Raw genomic sequence first — 22,530 nt, 5'->3', positions numbered from 1 at the left:
TATCCCCATGTGAGAATGGAAATTTCAGATGTCCTCAGCAACGCCATGTCGTCAAAGTCTTCATCGCTGTACAATTTGTAGCAGACTCTAGCACTCTGTGCCCTCTTTGAGTTGCGGAGCTTTGACTGATTGCCGTAAGCTCCAGCATTGTCATCCCAGTCTGTGGATATAAAATAGCTTGCTTTGACAATTCTACCTGATTCATGGTATTATCAAAGACATCTCAGAGATATTTGTTGCAAAAAATATCTTTCTAGTACGTTTCAGATACCAGTTCAATTGACATGAACCATAAAAATATTCCAAGAATATTCTTGTAATGCTTTAAAGGTTGGCCTAGGGTTTGCTCTTTGTTCATTTCATTAGTATTTCTCTTTTTAGGGATGGCAAATGAACAGAATATAAATCTTAATGATTAATATAGCATGAGTGATGATGACTATGATGATGAGGAAGAGATTCTTTGAACTTGCGAAGGATATTGCATCAACAATCCCTACAAAACCTTTTGTTGTTAAATCTCTGAACATACTCAAACGAAAAAGGGAAAAAAAATGATGTACCTGAACTTAAGTCTCTCAATGAAGTCCTCCTCTTTCATCCTCAAAACGGACCGTCTTGTCTCTTGACTTAAAGCCGACCAAAAATCCACTAGAGCTTCACATAAAAGTCTGGTCGTATGAAGAGCATAGGTTTCTTTTATTCCATGGCCTCTACCTGACAAGTAAATACCAGGCTTATCCATTCCCCCCATAGGCATCAACTCTTGATGATGTCATTGTGTAGTAAGGTCACCATATTTTTAAGGTTCTGACATTAAGGAGGTTAAGAATTTTATCAATTTCATTAAAGATTTTTTACTTTACATGTACCGTCAACAGTTGAATTAATCTCGTGTCTATGATTACCATTGGTAAGTTAACCATGCCAAAGATTATAGTTGTGAAAGGGCTAAAATGTGCTCGTGACCAAAACAAAGTCAAGATCATGCTTTGTTTTAAACTAAGTATAATTAATTAGTATGGGATTAGTAATAATCCTAGGGCTATAACTAACCTATTCACATACAAGGTCTCACCAAGAATTCATTCATTCATTTGTATACTGTTTAGAAGAGAAGCATATTGAAACTCATCCAGTTCTCCATCATTCTTCAATTCTTCAATCAATGCTTCATCTGGCACTTCTTCCTTGGATCTCGAAGCCTAGGCTTGCTTCGTATAAAACTCCATCCAGTCGCTGAAAACATTCCCAGATAAGGACCGCAAGAGGACGGGGTGGCTTACGCACGATAAAAATTCCCAAGTCTGGATGTTTTTTGCAGATCCGTTTGACGTTTTCGTATTTAATTCGTTGGACGCAGAAACGAGGATGGTATTGCCGGAAGTCTGCTACCTGGACGATATAATCTTCCTGAAAACGCAGAAATAAACATATGAAGAAGCAGAGAATACAAAGTGATACAAACCCGAAGACCATGGTCCAGTGTAAGTCCTCTCTGCCCAGTCCTCATTTCGTAGGGGATCTCTTGAACAGTGATAAGTGTCGTGTCCCTTCGCTAGGCAGAGGTAGCATTTCTTTTGTTCATGAGCAAAGGGATCTACTCCAGGCTAAAAGAAGAAACAAAAAGTCAAATCTGGAAAATAAGTGAGCTTTCTTACCCCCTTGCAGTGTCTTTCCCAATGACCTCTCTGCTTACATCTTCGGTCCACGAGTAATCCCTCCTCCTCACCGGGACGATGAGTTCTTATGATCTCGTACCTGTTACAAACAAAAGCAAGTAAACACCAAGTTACATAACTTTGCTTTTACCTTTCCTGCACACGATTGAAAGGGTTCTCTATTGCAAAAAAATCCACCTGCTTTGGCTTTTCCTTTGTGAACTTCCCTGCTGCCGTTGTAAGCCTTCTTGTGCTGACCGTTGCTGCTGCTGCCGCCGTAAGCCTTCAGACCGACAAGAGTAAGTGCAGCAGCTTGCTGTATTCAGATACGAGCTTTAATTCATCCTGTTTATAGAGGATCCGTTACCTGGAAGACCGAATCAAAGAGCTTTGGAAGGCGATATAGCAATACCAGATCAGCAAGAATCCCTGAAAAGATTACTTACCGTATCAAAGAGGGGATTGAGCAACGCGATCGGCACAAATATCATGACCGATCTGGTGGACGTTAAGTACAATATCGAACGAACGGCATAAAACCTCCACGCCCAGGTCCTCAGCGGCTGCAAGGCATACTGCGACTGAAACGCCGCCTTGAGGAGCAAAATAGTCAGCCGACAATCCGCTTGAAAGCCAGGTAGCGAAAGATAAAGTTGGAGCGGGCGGTACGTCTGAAGACCATGTCCCGTTGATTCCAAGCCGTAACAGCTTCAGCAAGCCATCGAGCAAGAGCCAGTCTGGATTTCTAAATTATATCACTGTTCATGCAAATGATACAAGCAAATGTGGTATGAGAATTTTCTTTCCCAGAATCTTGGGCCACACAAGTTTTGGAGCCGGTACGTTCTTAGAGAAAAGTATGCGACATCCCTCTGAATATGTCATGGAGCTCTAAGATTGTCGACAATGCACATTTTATTTATAATTTAGTTTTGTTGGTTTGTGTTTAACTTCCTCGCTACAAGCTTTTCTAGTGCATCCCAAAGCACACAAAAGCACGAGTCTTCCGGAGGCACGCAGTATACTTCAATTACTTTATTAAAACACATCGCCTTTTCAATGCTTCGCTTCGGTTTTCAATTCTTCAATCAATGCTTCATGTGCAGCTGCATAACGGTTATACCCTGGAGGCATTTCTTCATCGGATTTGTATAACTCGAAGCCTGTGTCCACCCAGATGCTGGAAAGCGTCCCAAATTTGAGATGTAAGAGGGCGGGGTGGCTCAGGCACGATAAAGATTCCCAAGTCTGGATGTTTTGCAGATCCGTTTGAGGTTTTCGTATTCAATCCGTTGAATGCAGAAACGAGGATGATATTGACCTGAACGATATAACCTTCCTGAAAACGTAATATAAAGAAACAGAGAATAGAAAGTGATACAAACCTCAAGACGAATTCTCTTCATTGCTCCAGCGTAAGTCCTCTGTAGGAATAATGATGAACACGACAAGCAGTCCGAATCGTGATCAGATCTCTGGTGATTTCCGATTTGATTGAAGTTGTATATATATATACAGCCATATATGAATCAACGTGTGTTGAAGTGAAATCCGTTGTTCTTGCTCCGCTTTTCTTTCTTGGTATCAGAGCGCTGGTTTCTGAACTCTTTCTTCTCCTTTCTTTGTGCCTCACATCATGAGCTGCAGCAAAGTTGGATTGATCTTGCTTCAGGGAGTCACTGCCTTTGATGGGAGGAGAGGGTTCAACACTTGGTCCGAGAAAATGATGCGCGTGTTGCAGATGGAAGAACTCTGGGAAATCGTTTCACCACCAACAATCGCTGCAGATGCTCGTACGCGGCGAGCCCCTGCTGCGTTGGGAGCTTCAACTTCAGTGGAAGGAGAAGTCGTGGATGAAGAGGCAATTCGTGCCTCTGTTGCAGCAGCTCGACAACAGCTTGATCCAGGGGAACAAGCTGCGCTGGAGAAGAAGGAATCTCGAGCAAAAGGATTGATTCTTTCTAAGCTTGCAGATGCCCTTATGATGTGTTTGCGTCATAAGTGTGCTTGTGAGATCTGGGCTCATCTCCACAACAAGTATGCTGTTCTTTCCCTCTCCAAGATTAGCATGGTCGAGACTTGCATTCGTGAGACCCGTTTTCATCCAGGCGAGAACTTTGAAGAGTTCCTCGCCAAGATGCAAGATCTGTGGATGGAGCTTGAAGGCAGTCCAGCAGCGTTCAACGAAAGCAAGAAAGTTCTGGCACTTTGCGAGGCCATGCAAGATTCTTCTTTTAGTTCTTTCGTCCCTACCGTTTGCATGATGTCGCTCAACTTTGAACAAGCTGAGCAAACCTTACACTCGGAGCTGGCTGCGAGAGGTTTGATTGTGGACTTTGATCAGAGGCCTTCCCATGTTTTGATCTCACAGTCTACATCAAATGCTTCTGCATCAAGCAATCAGTCAGGGACTGATTCAGCTCTGTGGGCTGGAAATCATCGAGGCAGAGGAGGCCGCGGAAGAGGAGGACGAGGTAGAGGTCGCGGGTTTAGGGGAAATCCGCAGCAGCAGCAGAATTCAGGGAATTCTGGTAAAGAAACAGCAGTTCGGGATTGTTTTGTGGGCAAGAACAAACAGGAATGCTGGACCTGTGGGATGCCAGGGCACTACTCCAAGGATTGCCCAGTTGCAGCTTGGCTGCAGCGCATGAACATAGGGCTTGCAGCAAATGCTCAGGAAGGGGAAACACAGGAACTTGCGGCATCATCTGAGGTAGCAGTTCCAAACGTTTCTGAAAAACTGACCATCGATTCAGGTTCAGAGAGACACCTGATGCAAAGCGGGTCGAACTTTGTGCAGTTGCGGAAGTGCATTCGTGTGGGAGATGGAAGCATTTTACCTGTTCACGCAACTGGGGATGTGCGAATTCCACTAGGAAGAAAGTCTCTGCTCTTGAAGAATGCATGGTATGTTCCAAAGATAGTGAGTTCAGAGCACCGTGATCCAAAAAGCTCAAAGCCTGGGGGTTGCCGCATAAATATCTCCTCCTTCAAGTTCCCATTAAAGAAGGCTATTTTTATGTCCATGTGATGTGCGCACAAACCAAACTCCGCTGTAAAAGCCAGAAGCATTCTAATACTTGTCTGCTTCACAATTGGTGAGAACGTCTTATCAAAATCCACTCCAGGAACTTGTGAATATCCTTGAGCAACAAGTCTTGCTTTGTAACGCTGTACCGATCCATCAGGATTTCTGTGAAGCTTGAACACCCAGCGTGATCCAACAACTTCACGTCCTTTAGGAGCTTCCACCAAGTCATAAGTCTAGTTCTCATCAAGAGAATTCAACTCATCTTGCATTGCTGAAATCCACTTATCTACATCAGGAGCTTGAATTGCCTACTCAAAGTTGACTGGTTCAGAAGCTATTTCTGTTGCTGCAAAAGACCATTGCTTGGGATGAGGTGCTCTGCTTGATCGTCCAGATGATGTCCACCCATAGTTCTCCACATTGAATGGTAGATCACGTGTGAGCCTGTTGACTTCTCCAGTTCGTGCACGATGAGTAGCATCGCCCTGTTCTTCAGGAAGAAAAGATCCAGAGACTGGTGTTGGATGATCATCTGCTAAAGGAGATGAGGGATAGATGATTGTTAGATCATCGTCATCTTCATCACCGTCTTCAACACCATCCCAACTCCATTCTTCTGGAGTCCAATTCATGTTCTGATCTGAGCTTCCTTCTTCTTGAACATGATCTTTGTAGAGTGTTCCTTCATCAAAATGAACATCAATGCTTACAAAAATTTGATGATTACCAGGTTGGTACAGGCGATATCCTTTTGAATTGGAATCGTATCCAACAAGAAAGGCCAGCTTGCTTCTGCTCTCCAACTTGCCAAGATGCTCATCCACCCTTTTTGCAAAGCTTAAACAACCAAAACGCCTGAGATGCACCACCGATTGTCTTTGACCAGTCCAAAGCTCTTCTGGGATCTTGTTGGGATTGCGAGAATGAGGGAGAAGGTTTTGAACATGCACAGCTGATCCAACTGCTTCAGCCCAGAGGAATTTTGGTAGTCCTGATTCTTGAAGGAAGCACCGAACTGTGTTCATGATTGTCCTATTCTTGCGCTCAGAGACTCCATTCTGTTGAGGGGTATGAGAGCAAGAGCGCTAATGAAGAATTCCTCGTTCAGCACAGAACTGCTGAAAGGACTTGTTGACGTATTCCCCTCCTGAATCAGTACGTAAACAACCAACCCTCTGACCAGTTTTCACTTCGGCTTCTACTACGAATTGCTTGAATTTGCTAAAGACTTCATCTTTGTGACGAAGAAAGAAGACGTCCGTGTGCCTGGAGAAATCATCTGTAAATGTCACAAAATACTTCGTGCCATTCTGAGCAAACAGTCGCATGGGTCCACAAACATCTGAGTGAATGAGCTGCAAGGGACGAGTGCTTCTGGTCACAGCAGGTTTGAAAGTACGACGGGTTTGCTTGCCAAGAATGCAAGTGTGACATTTTGCTGAACTTTGAAGAATGTGGTCGTTGAAGCCATCCACAAGCTCCTGCTTCTGCATACGCCTGATGAGAGGGGGATTGGCATGTGCAAGTCGAGAATGCCAGAGAGAACTATCTGCAGTCATGCATATCTCAGGAGCATTCGATTTTTCTCCAGAAGCTATCTCCTTCTCAAACAGGTTACCACATCTGGGAAAATGCAGTAATGGACGGCCATTTGCAAGAACTTGACATTGATGTTTGGATTCTTTTCTTATGGATCTCGGTATGCAGAGGTTGAACAGTGATGGAAATTTATATCTTCTTCAGCAAGGTGATCACTTTGTTGTGATAGCAGTTTATGTGGATGACTGTTTGATTGTCAGCAACAATCACACTGTTTTGAAGGATGTGAAGATCAAGCTTATGAACAGGTTTGTGATGAAGGACTTAGGAGCTGTGCGGCAGTTGTTAGGGATGGAAGTTGACAAGGATGAAGCAGACAGGACAATCACCCTCACATAGTGCCAATATGTGAAGAAGCTTCTCAACCAGTTCAACATGACAAGTTGCAAATCTGTGGCTACACCAGTCGTCACTGGCATCAAGTTCACAAGCAAGATGGATGATTTATTTGATCAGCCCTCGGTCTACCGATCGCTTGTTGGAGGACTACTCTACCTCGCCAACATGACTCGCCCCGACATCTCCTTTGCCGTTGGTCTCCTCAGCCGATGCATGCAGTCTCCGAGTTGTTATCATTGGCAGATGGCGAAGAGAGTTTTGAGGTATTTGAAAGGAACGGCTGCTCATGGATTGGTTTACAAATGCTCAGATCAATCCAAACTTGTTCTTCAAGCATACTGCGATGCAGATTGGGCTGGCAACTTGGATACACGACATTCAACCTCTGGAATTTGCTACATAATTGCCGGTGCTCCGGTTTCATGGGGAAGCAAGAAGCAAACGACAGTTGCTCTTTCCAGTGCAGAAGCAGAATATGTAGCTGCCAGTACAGCAGCAAGGGAGATCATCTGGCTTCGTCGATTACTTGGAGAACTCAATCAACAGCAATCAGATGCGACCATTCTGCATTGCGACAGCAAAAGTGCAATCGCCATGTCAAAGAATCCTGTGTTTCATGCTCGTACGAAACATATAGACGTGCAGCATCACTTCATTCGCGAACATGTAGCAGCCGAAGATCTTCACCTGGAATACGTTCCTTCACAGTATCAGTTGGCGGACCTTCTAACCAAGCCACTTTCGGAGCTCACATTCATCAAGCTGAGGAATCAACTTGGAGTGTCAAGCACACCCTCAGCTTGAAGGGGGAGTGTAGGAATAATGATGAACACGACAAGCAGTCCGAATCGTGATCAGATCTCTGGTGATTTCCGATTTGATTGAAGTTGTATATATATACAGCCATATATGAATCAACGTGTGTTAAAGTGAAATCCGTTGTTCTTGCTCCGCTTTTCTTTCTTCCTCTCTGCCCAGTCCTCATTTCGCAGGGGATCTCTTGAACAGTGATAAGTATCGTGTCCCTTCGCTAGGCAGAGGTAGCATTTCTTTTGTTCACAAGCAAAAGGATCCACTTCAGGCTAAAACAAAAAACACGAAGTCAAATCTGGAAAATTCAGAATAAGTGAGCTTTCTTACCCCCTTGCAGTTTCTTTCCCAATGGCCTCTCTGCTTACATTTTCTGCATTGGTCGACGAGTAATCCCTCCTTCTCACCGGGACGATGAGTTCCTATGATCTCGTACCTGCTACAAACAAAAGCAAAATCTCGGTTACCTTGCTCGTATGCGTTCGCCAGAGCTCTCGATTGCATAAATGTCTACCTCCTTCGGCTTTTCCTTTGTGAATGCATTGTGCTGCCCGTTGCTGCTGCCACCATAAGCCTTCTTGTGGTGCCCATTGCTGCTGCTGCTGTAAGCCTTCATCCTCGAAAAGGAAACAAGTAGCTATATCAGAGTCCTCATACTTAATCGAAGGATTTCAAAACCAAGCCAGGCGATACGCGACTGCAACGCCGCCTTGACGAGCAAATAGTCATCCAAATACTAGCCACTCTCTCCCAGAGCCAGCCCGCTGATGATATCCGCTTCAGCCACGAAAATCTTTGCAATGATCACCTTTCCTTCAGGAAGGAACTTCGGTGTTTTGGTTTCCAAACGCGTTAAAGCTCTTATTTTCTATATACAGGACTTGTTGAAAACATCTTCAAGAACACTAGGAAGGTCATCTTTGCTTGATTCCACTAAAAGTACCTCTTGAGAAAAGAATTGTTTCTGCAGTAAAACCAATGCTCCCACAAGCAATTTTGGCCTCTCTCAAAGAACATTTTAAAAAATTAACTCTACATTTAAAATCAATGCTATGTGCCAGTACAAGCAATTTAATCAAACTCAACAATTTCATCAAACGCTTCCGGTCTCTGTTCTAAAAGCTGTAAGACCTGTTTCTCTTTGATAGCTTTTTCCTTGTCTGAGATCTTGGAACTCTTGATGGCATTTTCAAACTTCTCCCAATTGATCATGGACAATACCTCCGGCTCTAGATTGGTGAATATTGTCCTCCTCTCTACAATTTCATCTGCGCTCCGGACCACATACTTCTGTAACCCACAAACGAAATCAATCACATAACAACTAAAAAAAAATTTTAAAAATTACAACCTGGATTACTTGTTCCTGCCCTTCCCATATATGCCTGACCATAAATAAACCCTTTTCAGTGGGAGGGACATACTCAGAGCGCTCCAACTTTACCAAGTAGCCATCCAAATATCTCGGACAAACACTACATTGAAACTGTTACATAAAGAAAAAAACAAAAAAAAAATATATTCTTGCCTTTTGTATGTAATGGGGTAGACATAGCGACCCAATACTCCACTCATCTGCACTTTTTAGTCAGATACAAGAATAAGGGAATTTGAATCCTAAATAATACGCACCTGACATGGATGAACATCAAGAACATCCTCTACACCATCATCTAGGTCAAAGTCATCACGGGTTCTCCTCAGCGCATCTATCACCTGGAAGCCCAAGTTAGTATTTCCATGTAGTGAGTCAAAAGACTTACTTCTTGGCGTTCCATCGCAAAGGAATAGGGCACAATCCTCCAAGCAGATATAATAGCAAAAAAGGCAAAACGAAAAACTAGGGCAAATCGGCTCTTTTAGGGTTAGGGTTTGTGCGTATGAGCCGGGGCGTGTGCGTGTCGATTGTGCCCGCTGGCTCAAGTCTCAGCACGGATGAAGCTGATCTTCGTACTCGGGGGCAAATGTCGGTACTTCCGCCTGATGTCGACGACTTCGGCTCGCTGCAGGGGTTTGTGTCGACTCTGCCAGGGTTTCCCAGTGGTTCTTCTACTTGCAGCTACTTGAGGACATTCACTTTCGGAAAGTTCACAACACAGGGCTGGGCATACTTTGCAGGAGAGCTGCCCGAGGGGCCGGTAATTTATGTCAAGGTTGAGATCGCTCCGCCACCTTCGGTGCCAAGCAGTCGCTCCTTGGATGCGATTTTTGGCGAGTGGAAGCTTGCGTATGGAGATTTTATCACGAAGTTCTTGCAGCAAGGGGGCCTTGGGTTGCAGCCACAGTGGGGAGTTCCGGTGGGCTTCGATGGTCGCCCGTCGATTTTGTTTCACAAGTTGCAGGATAGATGGACTAGGGATTCGGATGCGTGGAAGCTGCTGGATTATACACTACGGTCGAAGAAGTCGGGCTGTATTCCGCTCATGGGGGTTAGCGGATGCGGGAAAACTCGCACTGTGTTCGAGATTCTGGCAGCCAACTGGGGTTTTTTTTGGACAGCTTCATCGAAACGGAATGGGGGGTCTCAGGATATGGCACTAGTCGGGAACACGGAGCCTGGTTCTGATCCCGAATGCCGCAAACATTTTGCTGCTGTCATAGAGATGAAGAAGTTGATACTGGCTCGTTTGTTGGTTCTTCAACAAGTCCTCAGCATCAAACCAGACTTGACACCAGAGCAGTGGCTTATCCTCCAGACGGAGTTCAACCATTTTTGTGGGACGGAGGACCCTTACGAAAGGCTCGCCATGATGCTGGTTAGCAGTTACGAGTTCCAGCAGGGTGACTTGATCCGTCTATGGGATGCAGTTTGCTCAATGCTGTCCTGCAAGCCCATCTTTGTCATGGATGAGGTGCAGACGCTCAACGGCATGCGGTGTTTCCAATCCCCTCAGAGTCACCAGCTGAGGGCCAGGTTCTCTCCCGTGATGAAGGCGCTAATGGACGTACAGTTGGCTGCACCGGTTTTCGCATCGGGAACTGGGATCAACTTCTTAGAACTGGAAAACGATATCCTTTCGCTAGTGGGAAAGATGAGGGGTGCCAGGTTACCACTCTACGTGATCAAGTTTGACAAATGGGAGAAGCCTGGTGAAGTATACGACTTCTGTATCAAGTACCTGCCAGTGCTGGGGCTCACTGTACGTAATTGTGCTCTTCTCTCTAGCAAGTTCAAAGGTCGGAAGCGGTGCTTGGTTACGTGTTTGGAGGAGTTGCTCCGCAATGGCTGCTGCTGGAAGAGGGAGACTGTCGATGCTTTTTATGCGGACCTGACCACTGGTGATTCAAGCGACTTCTCTATGTCCCTGTATTCCATGGTGGCCAGTTTCTTCCAAACAGGCAAGGGCACATTCAGGTTCCGGGGACGGGACTTGTCGGCGAGAGAGCTAGTTATGAGAGCAGTTAGTCATTACTGCTTCTCAAACAGGGCAGGACTTGTTCTCGACTCGGCTGAAGCCCATTTACTCGTGAGTGGCCTGGGCTCGTGTGAGAGGGTTCGTAGTTGGGAGACCAGGTCTTCATACGAGATCAGCGAGCCCATGGTACTGGAGGCTATGACAAACTACTGCGTCGACAATGATCATCTCGAGCGGCATCTCCAAGTTCTGATGCAAAGCCTGGCCGACGATCCTGCAGCAAGTGGAAACCTGTGGGAGAAGCTCGTGGTGATTCATATCCCCCGCTTCTTGGATGGCCAGAAGCCGCTCAACAGTTGGCCATGCTTTAAGGGGTTAGATCTGCGGAACTGGGGTGTATGCGTGCCTAAGTTAGCTGGGCTTCGCAAGCAGGTGTGGAGGGAGACTCCAGCTGCGCCTCTTTCTGCATACTTGAAGTTGCCTCCAGGCCAGCGTCCGATGTTCTTTATGTTTTCCTCATTGTCTGGCCCGGACATCATGTTCTTCGTCATGCTGGGCGACTTGCTCGTCCCCGTATTCCTCCAGCTCAAGCTAAGACGGCAGGTGCAGTGGGATCAGGCGGAGGGGACAACAAACCCGTCGAAGATGTACAGGCGGACGTCCAAACAAGTGTCGACGGCAGCTATTCCAGCACTCAAAGAGGCTTGTTTTCACGGCTGCATATCTTTGGTGGTCGCTTATCCAGCTTCTGATCCAAAGGCTCCAAGGTGGCTCACGAGGAGGCTGGTGGGTTACTTGGGGAAAGATGAGGTCAAAGAGATTTTTTCCTCTGAGCTATGCGACTTCTTGGCAGCGATCAAGTCTGATTTTCCTGACTACAAGACGTATAAGGATTTATCGTCAAGCACCTCTTTAAGAGCTAAGAGGGTGAAAAAGGAAGAGTATGACGACTTCCAGCTATGGTTCGTCAATGTATAAAGCGGTATACTTGGAATGAAATCGATGTAAAATGTCGCCGTCTGTGGGGATCGAACCCACGACCACGTGGTTAAAAGCCACGCGCTCTACCGGCTGAGCTAAGACGGCTTAATAATCAATGATTATTACATTCTAATAATAACGTGTTAATATGTAAGATTAGGATTTATGAGGATCTCTACGTTCTAAGCAAATTTCTCCCATATCATGGGTTCTTCAAATGGTCTTTGATTACAATTTGAATCGAAGGGAGTCGAAGAACTGGAAGTAACTTCACGCCACTCTTTTCCGCCAAATTCGACCCGCTAGAAGTTGGGAAGCATCCGTTTGAGAAGCTCCAGTTGTGTCTCGTCGAAATACTCGCCGAGTTCATCCCTGGATACCCACGCGTAGTCCTTGGACGCTGCCACTTCTTTGCTCGCAACGAAGTGGGATCTGTAGTAGAAGCGCTGGAATTACGCACACAACAAGTCAGTCGTAGAGATCGCTGCTTCACAGTTGTGTGATGAAAGCTCCGTTTGTCCATCACCTGAAACTCGGGGCAGTCGAGATGTCCGCTCGGGGCTTTTCCTGCGAAGTAGACGTCGGAGAGGTCGCCTAGAAACGTCTCGAGAGCCGACTCTGCGCACTAGAACATTACACGCAGCGTTGCGAATGTTGCTCGCCACGAAAGAGAAAGAGTAGCACCTTTCTTAAGTTCATCTCGTCCACGTACTTCTTCTCTGGGAAATGCCATTCTTTCTGGCCCTTGTACGGCGAGTTTCCACGGACGATCAAGTACAGCCTTTGATCCAATAGTCTCTGCAAAGATCTTCAATCACCACATTAGAGTTTTCAATCCCTGGAAGCAAGAGGAAGAACTCGCAAATTTACTTTCGATCGGTGGACTGGACTGGTGCTACTTTTTCTTGATCAGAGGCAGCAGGAGCAGCACGCCCTCTAGAGAAAAAAACGAAGAAGAGAGAAAGAAAACAAAATCGTGAGAAAAACGACTCTTTTGAATGGACTTACTTCATATCGTCCAGTGTCTGTTCTAGAATGTCCACCTCTCCGATGATTTGCTTCCATTTCTTGCTGCAATGCAAGGTGAAAACCAATGAATTCTTTGCTGGATCTAGAGCGGAACTTACGAGAGCTCCCTGAACGAGGCGACTGTGGGATGGGGCGGGCGCGGATACAATGGCAGGCGCTCCAGAACAGCCGCCGCCACAATGGGCTTGGATGCCGCAACGCTGCTGTAGAGACGATACCGTGATTTACCCCTCGCCACACCCAGCATTCTTCTTCCTCCTTGTCATAAACCCTAAAACTCTAAGCTTACTTAATGAGTAATACGTTATTATTAGAGGATAATTATCACTTATTATGATGTAAAGCCGTCTTAGCTCAGCCGGTAGAGCGCGTGGCTTTTAACCACGTGGTCGTGGGTTCAATTCCCACAGACGGCGAGATATTTGATTTTTGTTATGCGCGGGGTTTATATTTGCTTCTTTTAGGGCTTAGCGGCTATGGCTGTCATCGTGGGAGCTGGCCCGTCGGGCCTCCTCCTCGCACATCTTCTTCTCGATTGCGCCGCGGAGAAGGATTCCCTGCGTGGATTGCTTCCGGTCAGGATTTTCGAGGCGCGCGACGATCCGAGAATCCCATTGCCGCTGTGAGTTTGTAGGAAATATTTTGAGAGAATGCGGGCTCTATCGTCTCGATTGATGATGCCGCCAGGTACAAGACGCGGCAGTATTGCGTTGGATTGAGCGCCCGCGGCCGCGATGCGATCTCTAGAGTGGATGGATTGTGGACCGAGGTGGAGAAGCAAGGGGTCCCCTCTTCGCAGTTTGTGTTGCACATTGGCGGCCGAGCGATTGCTCTCAAGAGAAACCCGGACAAACCTTCGCTTCTTGTAAATCAAAGATCTCTGGCAGCGGTGCTTGTCAAAGAACTCCAGAAACGTTACTCTCAAAAGCAAGTCCAGGTAACTTCGATTTTTCTCCTCTCTTTGCTTCTTTTAGATGCTTACTTTGTCTTACCTGGACGCAAATATATATTTTTTCCAGGTGATCTATGGTGCTCGCTGTGTTGGGGTCGATTTTAACTCTCGAGCTGTAGAATTCCGACTTAAAGGTGACGAGACCATGCAAGTTCCCTACGATCTCTTGGTTGGTGCTGATGGTGCTCGATCGGTCGTTCGAGAAGCTTTCATCCGAGAGAGAGGCTTTGATTTCCAGCAAGTAAACACGCCTTATACTTTCAAGGTCTTGCACGTCCCGAGGCCGGCAGAGCTCTCGGATGATGCGGTTCATTCGTTCAGAGTGGTCACAAAGAAGGATTCAGGTGATTGTAACTGTCCAATCCGTTTTTTTTTCGAGTTTGCTTATGTAACAGGTAGTACGAGCATAAACTTTGGTTGCTTCCCGACGCCCGGCGATGGCATGTCCGTTCTTCTGGGATGGTCTCCTGAAACTGAGCCGAAGGATTTATTGCAAATCCAAAACGCTCAAGAGGTAATGGAGGCGACATTGTTCAAGAGGGATTCAAGTGTTTGACAGATCAATATGTGACAATGGCAGCTGCAATCTTACGTTGAAAAGTACATGCCGCCACTTTCAGTGCCTCTCGAGGCTGCGGAAGCATTCATCTCGCAAAGGCCATCATCTTCAATGCAGGCAAGCGCATAGTTCTCTTCTCGTCCATCCAATGTTATTTTCTTTTTCATCAGGTCTCTTGCAGCAGGTTCTACGCAGAAAAAGGTAGAGCAGTGTTGATTGGCGATGCGGCCCATGCCATGTCCAACGCTCTAGGCCAAGGCTGTAATTCTTCTCTCAAGGTAAGACTATAACAGCTTTAGGCTTGACCATAGCTATGGAGTTGCTAGGACGTGGACACTTTCACTCGAATGCTAGTCGAGGAGGGAGATGTGGTTTCAGCAATGAAAAGATACTCGACACAGCAAGTTAAAGAAGACCACGCTGCAGCGTACTTGTCCCAGAACGCATTCCCGGAGTCGAAATGGCTCCGCCCGGCTTATCTTCTCGGTAACATAGTCACTGCTGGTCTGAGCAAGACTCCACTCTCGGCACTGATCCCTCCTTCCATTCAAAGCCTGTGCTCGGAAACACTGATCCCATACTCGGAGGTAAGAACTTCCAAGCTTTTCAGCACTCAGTGACACCGTTCCTTTTGTTCTGTTTGTAGATTGTGAACAGGAACAAGTTTTGGTTGAAGCTTGTAGAGGTAACGAATTTACTTAGTGCCAAGGAGTAGAAGCTATCTAGTCTTTCGCTTGTACTAATCGCTGCCCAGTTTTTTAGCTCCATTCTCTTCATTACCAAAGAAGAGTTGCTTGCTCCCTCGCATAGAATTCTCAAAGCAATTATTTTGGCATCTACAAATCAGGTTTTCCGTTCTTTGTTCGTCTTTTCTCGTTTGGTGTCTAAGCGTTCTACTAATTGCTCTAGAGTTGCTTTACATTTACTGCGTTTAATCACTTTGGTAGGGTTTAAGAGAAACATTTGGGCGCGAGCGGGATTTCTCACTATCTCTGCCGGGTAAGTTTTTTTCCTCGTTCCCGCGCGCATTCTTTTCGGGAGATCTAGCATTCTTTCTTCTCAGGAGCGAGAAAAGATGAAGCCCAGGACTCGGCAGCGGCTGAAGGCAGCCCAAAAACCTTTGGAATCGAAAGGGCCCGAGGTTATTGTGATCGAAGACAGTGATCAGGAGCAAGACGACGCCATGGCTGTCAAGGAAAACCATCGGCCAAGCCCCATTGCTGCGATGCAAGCCAGCGAAAACTCTCCAGCGCTAGAGGCCCACAAAGACAAGAAAAAGAGCGGCAGTGCTGGCGTTGTTGGTAGCCGGATCTATGACTCCGACAGTGGAACTTCGTGCCACCAGGTTTGCTCTGAGCTTTCTATTGAAATATTCTTTCTATTTTAACCATCACTTCTCTCTGTCTCAGTGTCGACAGAAAACTCTTGGACTCATGGCGAGCTGCAAGAGTGAAGATCGATCTTGTAGCTTGAACTTCTGCTCGAAGTGTTTGCAAAACAGGTATATTTTTCCTTGATTTTCTTTTCTAGTTTCTTCTCTTTCTTTTCAAACTTTTTTTTCTTAGATATGGTGAAGATGTAGCAATTGTGAATGGTTTGAATGCTTGGACGTGTCCAAGGTGTCGTGGGATATGCAACTGTAGCTATTGCATGTAAGAGTGAGTTCGAGTTATAAACGTGAGAGTTATGGGAGAGTTAGTGTTACTGCATTTTTTTTGCTTTTGTTTTTGTAGGAAGAAGAAAGGTTGCAGCCCAACCGGGATGGTGTCACATCTCGCCAAGTCGATAGGATGTGCGTCCGTCGCTGAGTTCTTGACATCAGATCCGGCAGATCAGGTGCTTTACTGTGATGGTTTGCTAATATGTTTCACTGAAGCTTCTTTGCGGCAGGGTAAAAGCATCGAACTTAAGAAGTTGGAGTTAGAGGAGAAAAAGCCAGTGGAAGCTAAGCAACGTAAAAGAAAACGAGTACTAGCGGAAGCGAGTATAACTAATGTTCAAGCGAACACTGACATGGCCCAGGCTGACTTGTTAGAGAAGAGAAGTATAGCAGACAATGACGAGAAGAAGGCAAAGAAAGCCAGCCGGAAGCGGGTCCTGGCCGAAACTAGACTGAGTAAACTCGAGGGAGACGCGGCGTTGCGAGAAAACAATTCCATCACGGTCCCGCGATTGGACAGTTTGTCGGAGGTACAACCAGAGAGAACTGTACCGACACTCGCAAAGAAGCTGTCAAAGAAAAACGCAGATGCGGAAGAGAAACACGAAACTCGAGATCTATTAGTCGAGCTCAACATCGACCTGGCCGCGGAAAGCACAAAAGCCCAGGAAATAGCTCTTCCCGACGGTGAAGCACTCAAAACCGTAGCTGGAATTGAGCTGCCGCAAGAGTTGATTGGGCCAGCACTTCAGCTGCTAGAGTTCTGCTCGGCTTTCCAAAAGGTTTGTGATTTCTTTTCAGTTTTTACCGCTTGCCAACCATACTTTCAGCTTCTTTGTTTGCGAGACGGCCAAGGGGAAGATGCGTTGCAAGAAATGAATCAAGGATTGATGTCTCAAAGGGGTCCGCTTGTTCATCTGCATGTGAAACTGTTATCTTTCGCGTCGGAGGATGTCAGCGAAGGGTAATTTATCGTTTTCGTGCGAGAGTAGTTTAGTACTTTTTTAACGACGTGGTTTTCCAGGAGTTTCTCCGCTCCGACAAGAGCTTCATGGCTGGAGTCGCTTAAAGACTATGTGTCACGAACATCTTCAGGCGTAGACGCAGTTGTAAATGCCTTGGAAAACGGTGTTGATGCCTACGAGAAGCTGGAGCTACACACAAAGCTGCACTTACTAAACAGTCTCTGTGACGATTGTCTCTCCACCGCGTAAGATTAGACTCCCTCGAAACTATGTACTGATTCTCTACGTCTGCAGGAGATTCAGGGAGTTTATGGAGAATGCTGCCAACGTCAAGGTCCAGCAGCAGCAAGCAAACGATGAAATTTCAGCTGCTCGAAAACAGGTAGTCCTTTTGATGTGTAGATTGATATCAAAATTTAAAGTTTCTTCTCCAGGTGAGAGCCGCTTTGCAAAAGGCAAAAGCTGCCGAGGCAAAAAGATTGCTGGTCTTGGAAACAAATGGGAGTTCGCTCACTGCAGACCAATGCAACTGTCTGCTTGCAAAAGTACGTATGCAGGAGCAACGATCCATCGCTGCACAGATGGCGCTAGCGGAAGTGGTCTGCAAATCGAGTAAGATCGTGTTTTCGTCTTCTTTCTTTTTTTTTTTTTTGTTTCTTTTCCTTTGGAGCCGTATGACTTTTCTTTTGCTCGCAGAGATGCAGCAGTGTAACGCTCAAAGAACAGAGCCTGTAGCTACTGTCGGGTCGCGTATTTTTTGGAAGTTGAGAGGTGCTGAGCAGAGAAGCATAGTGGTGATCCAAGGTAGGCAATCGAAGCATAATTTATTCGGGATTGGAGGTATTGATTTTGGCTGCAATCTTTTCTCTTTTTTCTTTCTAGATGTCTCACGAGGGGAGAATCGCAGCGCACAGGAATTCTGGTCGAGGTACTCGCGAGACGAGGAAGAAAAGCTGATCAAGTTTATGGCGTCTGAGAGGTATGTTTTGGTTGGACTAGTGTTTCTTATATGTTTTTTTCCTGATGCTAGACTCAAGATCCAGAGACTCTCCGCAAGCAAACACATAAGTGTAGATGCTCTGTAGGGACTAAAAAACCATTTTCCTCGCTGCGTTATTGTTGAAACTCTTGCAATGCTCTCACGTTTCTTGAGGACTGTGATTTTGTTTATGGATCATGTCATAAAGTTCGTGGCTATAGAAAAATCGCTATTTACATTCTTCTAGATCCTCAGCATAAGATTCTTTTTCGAGAAATTCTCATGGGAACGACTTTTCGTACAAAGGTTTATTCTATACATTGTCAAGAGTAAAATCTACGTACTTCTAAATTCTTGCCCGAGTAAAAATGTCATCTTTGGGAGGAAAAAAACAGGAGAGAGGAAAGAACAGTTTAGTAGAAGGTCAGCTCTCTGGGCTCCAAAGTCGTTTTTGTACAAAGGTCCGTTATCTAGCAGAGTTTCTAAGAGTTGTAACATAGAGGTATAGTAATGTGTGTTATTTCGGCGAGTTTTAGGCGTCCCCAGTGGCCATGGTGAGCTCCAACTTGACACCGTTTGGAGCTTGGATTGGGTCAAGCAGCGCCAGCTTAAGTCTCTTTAGATCCGAGGCAGTGACCATGGGAGCTTTGCCGCTGGGGTGCTTTGTCGGTGAGGACAAAGACAAGGTACTATCAACTTGACCCATCGTCTTAAAAAACCCCGGGCTTTTCTCCTCGAGATTATGCTGGCCAAGCACGATCCAATTCCATCGTTAGTAGTGAGTCTTCAAGCTTTAAAAAAAGAAAAGAAAGGTGGAGCTTCTTACCTGGGGATGGAAGTTGAAGTTTTCGTGATGCTTCATGGCGCTCCTGCTGCCTTCCAGGATCTCGTCAAAGTGGATCAGCGCGGGGCAGCTGTTTATCCTGTTCTGGGAGACGAGAATGCTGGAATGTATCCGGGATTCCTCTCTCTCTAGCGATCGCGAGCGCAGAGTGTTATCATCTCCTCCAGTTTGCTGGAAGAGAGTGTGATGGTTTTTCCTCCAGCCAATCTGGAGATCGTTAAACCGCTCGCTGTAGCACTTAGTGGCCGCGATTGACAGTCTCGAGAGCCACTCCTGTGATTGATTTGGACTGGCGATTTGGCTCCATGCATCCTCCGTCCTGCAACGAGGAATCTTCACCGTATCAGAAACAACCACTGCTCTTTTGAAGGCGAAGTAGAAGAAGAAGAAGTTCTCTCTTTTAGGAGGCCGTCGCTATCCTAGATGGTGGTTCCACTCAAGCTTACGTTGAATTACCTGGCATGACAATCCAGTGGCTGAAGAACTGGTCGATGGAAGTAATTGTGAGCGTAGTACTGCTGCTGGGCATTAGGATTGTCCCGGCATTTCTTCTCGCCACGGATTTGCTGGAGCTGCGGCGTCCAAGGATGGTGAAGGAGGCTGGCGTCGCTGGCTACGGCTGCTTGTGCTTGCTCGCCTTTCCTCTCCTCCATGACCACTGCATCACGCAAAAGCTTTAGTAGCGTCAGTACAAGGAGGAAGAAGAAGAAAGAGATTTCTTACCGGGTCCGTTCTCGTCGTTCTTCATGCTGCGGTACATCTGCAAGTTTCCACAGGAGAATTTAGAGGATTTCTTGCTGGTTTCGCGAGAGAAATTGCAGACCTGGAGATGGCTCTTGACGTGCGCAATTGTGAGACCTTTGACGCCCATGAGTTGCAGGACGAGCTTTGGAGTAGCTCCTACATAGGTGCAAGAACTTAAGAACCATAAAAGAAAGAAAGAAAGAAGAGGTACTGACAATCAATCTACCAATCAATCAATGAATTGCTACTGCCACTATTGATTGATGGAACTCAAAGAAGAAGAACTTAAAAGAGAAAATCTATGCCTTTGCAGTAGAATTCCACTTACTGTCTTGGCCGCCCAGCCGGTCCACCGCGCGGACGAAGCACTCGTGCAGATCCGGAGTCCATCGCAAGCGGGGCATCTTGGATCGAATGTACTGCCTCACGCTGCTCCTCGCCGACGACGATCCAAAGGGGCCGCCGAGCACGGTCGCGCCATCGCTGCTGCCATCGCCACTCACGGTGTTGTTGCTATCCGAAGATCCTGGCGCGTCAAGATCGTCGTCCTCCACGGACGACAGCCTCTTCCTCGAGTTGTGGTGCGGGGGGGAGGAAGCCCCTTGATCCATCTCCACTTCCAGCTGCATTTCCCGATCTCCCTCACGCAATTCCCTCGATCAAAACGCGATTTTGAGCGCGGTGGTCGACCGCTACAGCAGCAGCACAGCGACCACCTTATCATAAACTTGTCAAAACAATCTCTTTTCTTTTCCTATCCCTTGCACGCTGCTCGGCCTGCTAGAGAAACTAAGCAACAAGAGGACGAACTAGAAGAAGAAGAAAAAGGATGGAGAAGGTTTGGCGATGGAGGTCAACACGAGAACTAGTACTAGCTACCTGTACGATGGGAGACGCACAAAAAAACGAGGGCGCGACTGTGGGAGAAGGAGGATGACATAGCCACAAGAATTATAGCGTGGCAAAGAACGAGGCGACCCAACGCACGGACAGTGACCAACAGTGGATCTTCTCTTCCAACCAAACTTCCAAAATCATATGTGTATGTTTCAATGACATTCCGGTGGATCCATAGAGGCGGCACGGAAGGATCTCTCTCTCACGGCGAAGCGGTGGAATTCTTTGCGATCTCGAGAGGAAGTTTTGGTCGCATCACGGCAATGAAGGAAGAATCGTCTCTCTTTCTCTCTCGCACTCTCTCTCTCCCTATTTCTCCATTTCTCTGCGAAGAAACTGGAGCTCTCGGGCGAGGAAGCCGGGCTTTGCGACAGAGGGGCCTCTTCTCGTTTATATATTATGTGGAGAGATTCTTAAAAGGAGGACACCGGCACTGGGCGACGAAGCCAGCCAGCATTCTTTACTCTCTATTTTCTTTTCTTTTCTTTTTTTTTTCTATTTTCGTTGTTTGGTATTTTTGTAGTAAACGTTTTCGTTGTTTTAAATTATAAATTAATATTTGAAATTTGTCGTTCCAGTTCTTGTGTTGACGGGAACAATGCGGGTCAACTTTTAAAGCTTTGTATTCTTCTCTTTTGGTTGGCTTCAACATACATACGATTGCTAGTTTGGACGAGAAGTTTTTAGTCAAGGATACGTGGAATTTGTGGCTTGATTGCAGCTCCTTTCCTCGGGGGACCGCGCAAATTCTTTGGCAACGAGAGAATTTTAGTGAGGGTGACACGGTCGCTAAGAACTGGGAACAAAGGAAACGTAAACAGGGTGGTTTCTACGGTTCTAGAACCACACGAGATTCCATTTGTAATTTCAACGAAGTACCGATATGGTCGAGATGAAAATCATACAAAAGTATACAAATAATGTAGAAATATAACCAGAGAAGAAATTGGAGGCATCATGGGCGAGAGTAATGGAGGGCCGAGTTGTTTTCGGTTGGAGAGGAACGCAAAAGGGGCAAAAACCAACGACCCCGAAAAATCGAAGCGTTTTTAGGTGGTGGCTCACGGGCATGACGACGGCGCGAAACCCTCGCGGCTTCTTTATTCCTTTCCACAGCGGAGAGGCTTCTTCGTACCTTTTCCCAGCTTTATAATGAATGCCCCCACTGGGCATTTTGCAAAGGATCTCGGTTCTTCCTCGGTTTCTGGTGGGATTTGCATGCTTGTTTTCGTTTCTCCTCCGTGTGGAAGATGAAGCGTTTTAAGTCGAGACGAGTTTAATCGTGGGGGAAGTAGAAGAGATTCAAGTCTGTCGGATGGATTGGATGGAAAAGAGGGGTTTTAAAGTCTTACTTGAAAGATCCCGCGATGGTCACGGATGCGCGAGGACGCGAGAGTCTCGTGGTTGCGTAAGCCAACGTCACGGTATAGGATGAGGGATATCCTGGGAACATTTGGTGATGGGCATTTGTCCGCATCTTCATGTGCACGTCACGGTTTTGGCGCTCGAGAAATTCCCGCCAGCTTTGACGCAAATTCCATATACTTTTCTACTCGCGCTGTGTCGGACGTGTGCATGGGAGGTGACCTGGCCTTGGTAAGGTGGCCATGCAGCGCAAGCGTCCCGTGAGCCGCCCGATTCGCGGGGATCTGGCGACTGGCGCACGTCCACGTGAGTGCGTGGTCCCAGATTCTTCTTCTTTTTGACTTCACCTTTTACGTGATAGTAAAGCCTTGTCGCCCGGTTTGTTGTGCCATATACCACTTTTTTACATGCCGTAATCCTCTTGCCTTAGAATTAGGAAGAGAGGAATCGTTTTTTACTGCCAATCTTTTTGTCTATAGTCAACTCCATTCACCATAGTCCTTAGTTTAAGGCAACGTGTAGTTCTTGTGCTTGAAATTGGCATTAATTGGGTTACTATGGTCTTGAAACACTAGCAGCAAAGAAAAGAGTTTAAGGACCTTGGAATCGATGAGCAGCTCCTTGGATCGAGCAGGATTAACGTTCCTTGCACGCACAGATAGATCAGTGGTGACACTGTTTGGGATGAGGTCAAATTCCACGCCAATTGCAGGGCAAGATTCAACCAGCGGCATTGACACCAATTCTAGAAATAATAGA

At 46.4% G+C, this 22,530-nt stretch overlaps 6 protein-coding genes and 2 non-coding genes across 9 annotated transcripts in view; 3 read left to right on the top strand and 5 right to left on the bottom strand.

Moving 5' to 3' along the window:
• Positions 1 to 7,999, bottom strand: part of LOC112340798 — a 38,534-nt gene extending 30,535 nt beyond the window's left edge. Inside the window, exon 1 of the mRNA XM_024659817.1 lies at positions 7,989 to 7,999. The gene's annotated coding sequence lies outside the window, so the exon portion shown is untranslated. The remainder of the gene's footprint in view (positions 1 to 7,988) is intronic.
• A 484-nt stretch (positions 8,000 to 8,483) lies between these two features.
• LOC9640747 lies at positions 8,484 to 9,251 on the bottom strand. The gene is made up of 5 exons (XM_024659834.1): positions 9,204 to 9,251; positions 9,073 to 9,156; positions 8,969 to 9,015; positions 8,792 to 8,915; positions 8,484 to 8,730 (listed from the first exon to the last, which is right to left on the bottom strand). Exons 1-5 carry the CDS (start codon positions 9,216 to 9,218, stop codon positions 8,512 to 8,514), a joined length of 489 nt encoding a protein of 162 aa, XP_024515602.1. The 5' UTR covers positions 9,219 to 9,251; the 3' UTR covers positions 8,484 to 8,511.
• A 2,558-nt stretch (positions 9,252 to 11,809) lies between these two features.
• Positions 11,810 to 11,882, bottom strand: TRNAK-UUU. Its single transcript has one exon. It is a non-coding gene; the product is annotated as a tRNA-Lys (tRNA).
• Positions 11,883 to 11,957: 75 nt separating this feature from the next.
• On the bottom strand, positions 11,958 to 13,070 carry LOC9640746. Its single transcript, XM_002985802.2, has 6 exons — positions 12,905 to 13,070; positions 12,786 to 12,848; positions 12,648 to 12,713; positions 12,462 to 12,585; positions 12,304 to 12,402; positions 11,958 to 12,223 (listed from the first exon to the last, which is right to left on the bottom strand). Exons 1-6 carry the CDS (start codon positions 13,051 to 13,053, stop codon positions 12,080 to 12,082), a joined length of 645 nt encoding a protein of 214 aa, XP_002985848.1. The 5' UTR covers positions 13,054 to 13,070; the 3' UTR covers positions 11,958 to 12,079.
• A 79-nt stretch (positions 13,071 to 13,149) lies between these two features.
• Positions 13,150 to 13,222, top strand: TRNAK-UUU. The gene has a single exon. It is a non-coding gene; the product is annotated as a tRNA-Lys (tRNA).
• A 60-nt stretch (positions 13,223 to 13,282) lies between these two features.
• On the top strand, positions 13,283 to 15,160 carry LOC112340800 (violacein synthase-like). The gene is made up of 7 exons (XM_024659828.1): positions 13,283 to 13,428; positions 13,494 to 13,743; positions 13,826 to 14,272; positions 14,339 to 14,434; positions 14,488 to 14,595; positions 14,644 to 14,904; positions 14,964 to 15,160. The coding sequence occupies exons 1-7, from the start codon at positions 13,283 to 13,285 to the stop codon at positions 15,030 to 15,032; spliced, it is 1,377 nt and encodes a 458-aa protein (XP_024515596.1). The 3' UTR covers positions 15,033 to 15,160.
• A 99-nt stretch (positions 15,161 to 15,259) lies between these two features.
• LOC9640353 lies at positions 15,260 to 18,167 on the top strand. 2 transcript variants are annotated; one of them, XM_024659825.1, is made up of 13 exons: positions 15,260 to 15,316; positions 15,381 to 15,662; positions 15,727 to 15,818; positions 15,883 to 15,969; positions 16,051 to 16,153; positions 16,208 to 16,759; positions 16,808 to 16,941; positions 17,002 to 17,187; positions 17,237 to 17,324; positions 17,377 to 17,554; positions 17,639 to 17,746; positions 17,825 to 17,921; positions 17,973 to 18,167. In XM_024659825.1, exons 2-13 carry the CDS (start codon positions 15,393 to 15,395, stop codon positions 18,025 to 18,027), a joined length of 1,950 nt encoding a protein of 649 aa, XP_024515593.1. In that variant the 5' UTR covers positions 15,260 to 15,316; positions 15,381 to 15,392; the 3' UTR covers positions 18,028 to 18,167. The 2 variants fall into 2 exon arrangements, with proteins under 2 accessions (XP_024515593.1, XP_024515594.1); XM_024659826.1 differs by lacking the exon at positions 15,883 to 15,969.
• Positions 18,168 to 18,320: 153 nt separating this feature from the next.
• On the bottom strand, positions 18,321 to 20,758 carry LOC9640352. The gene is made up of 6 exons (XM_024659827.1): positions 19,838 to 20,758; positions 19,589 to 19,665; positions 19,489 to 19,525; positions 19,222 to 19,423; positions 18,748 to 19,084; positions 18,321 to 18,666 (listed from the first exon to the last, which is right to left on the bottom strand). The coding sequence occupies exons 1-6, from the start codon at positions 20,136 to 20,138 to the stop codon at positions 18,454 to 18,456; spliced, it is 1,167 nt and encodes a 388-aa protein (XP_024515595.1). The 5' UTR covers positions 20,139 to 20,758; the 3' UTR covers positions 18,321 to 18,453.
• Positions 20,759 to 22,530: the final 1,772 nt, after the last annotated feature.

This window comes from Selaginella moellendorffii, unplaced genomic scaffold, assembly GCF_000143415.4.
Source record: "Selaginella moellendorffii unplaced genomic scaffold, v1.0 SELMOscaffold_70, whole genome shotgun sequence".
Taxonomy (NCBI): Eukaryota; Viridiplantae; Streptophyta; class Lycopodiopsida; order Selaginellales; family Selaginellaceae; genus Selaginella; species Selaginella moellendorffii.
This window is presented reverse-complemented; position numbering and strand designations above follow the sequence as displayed.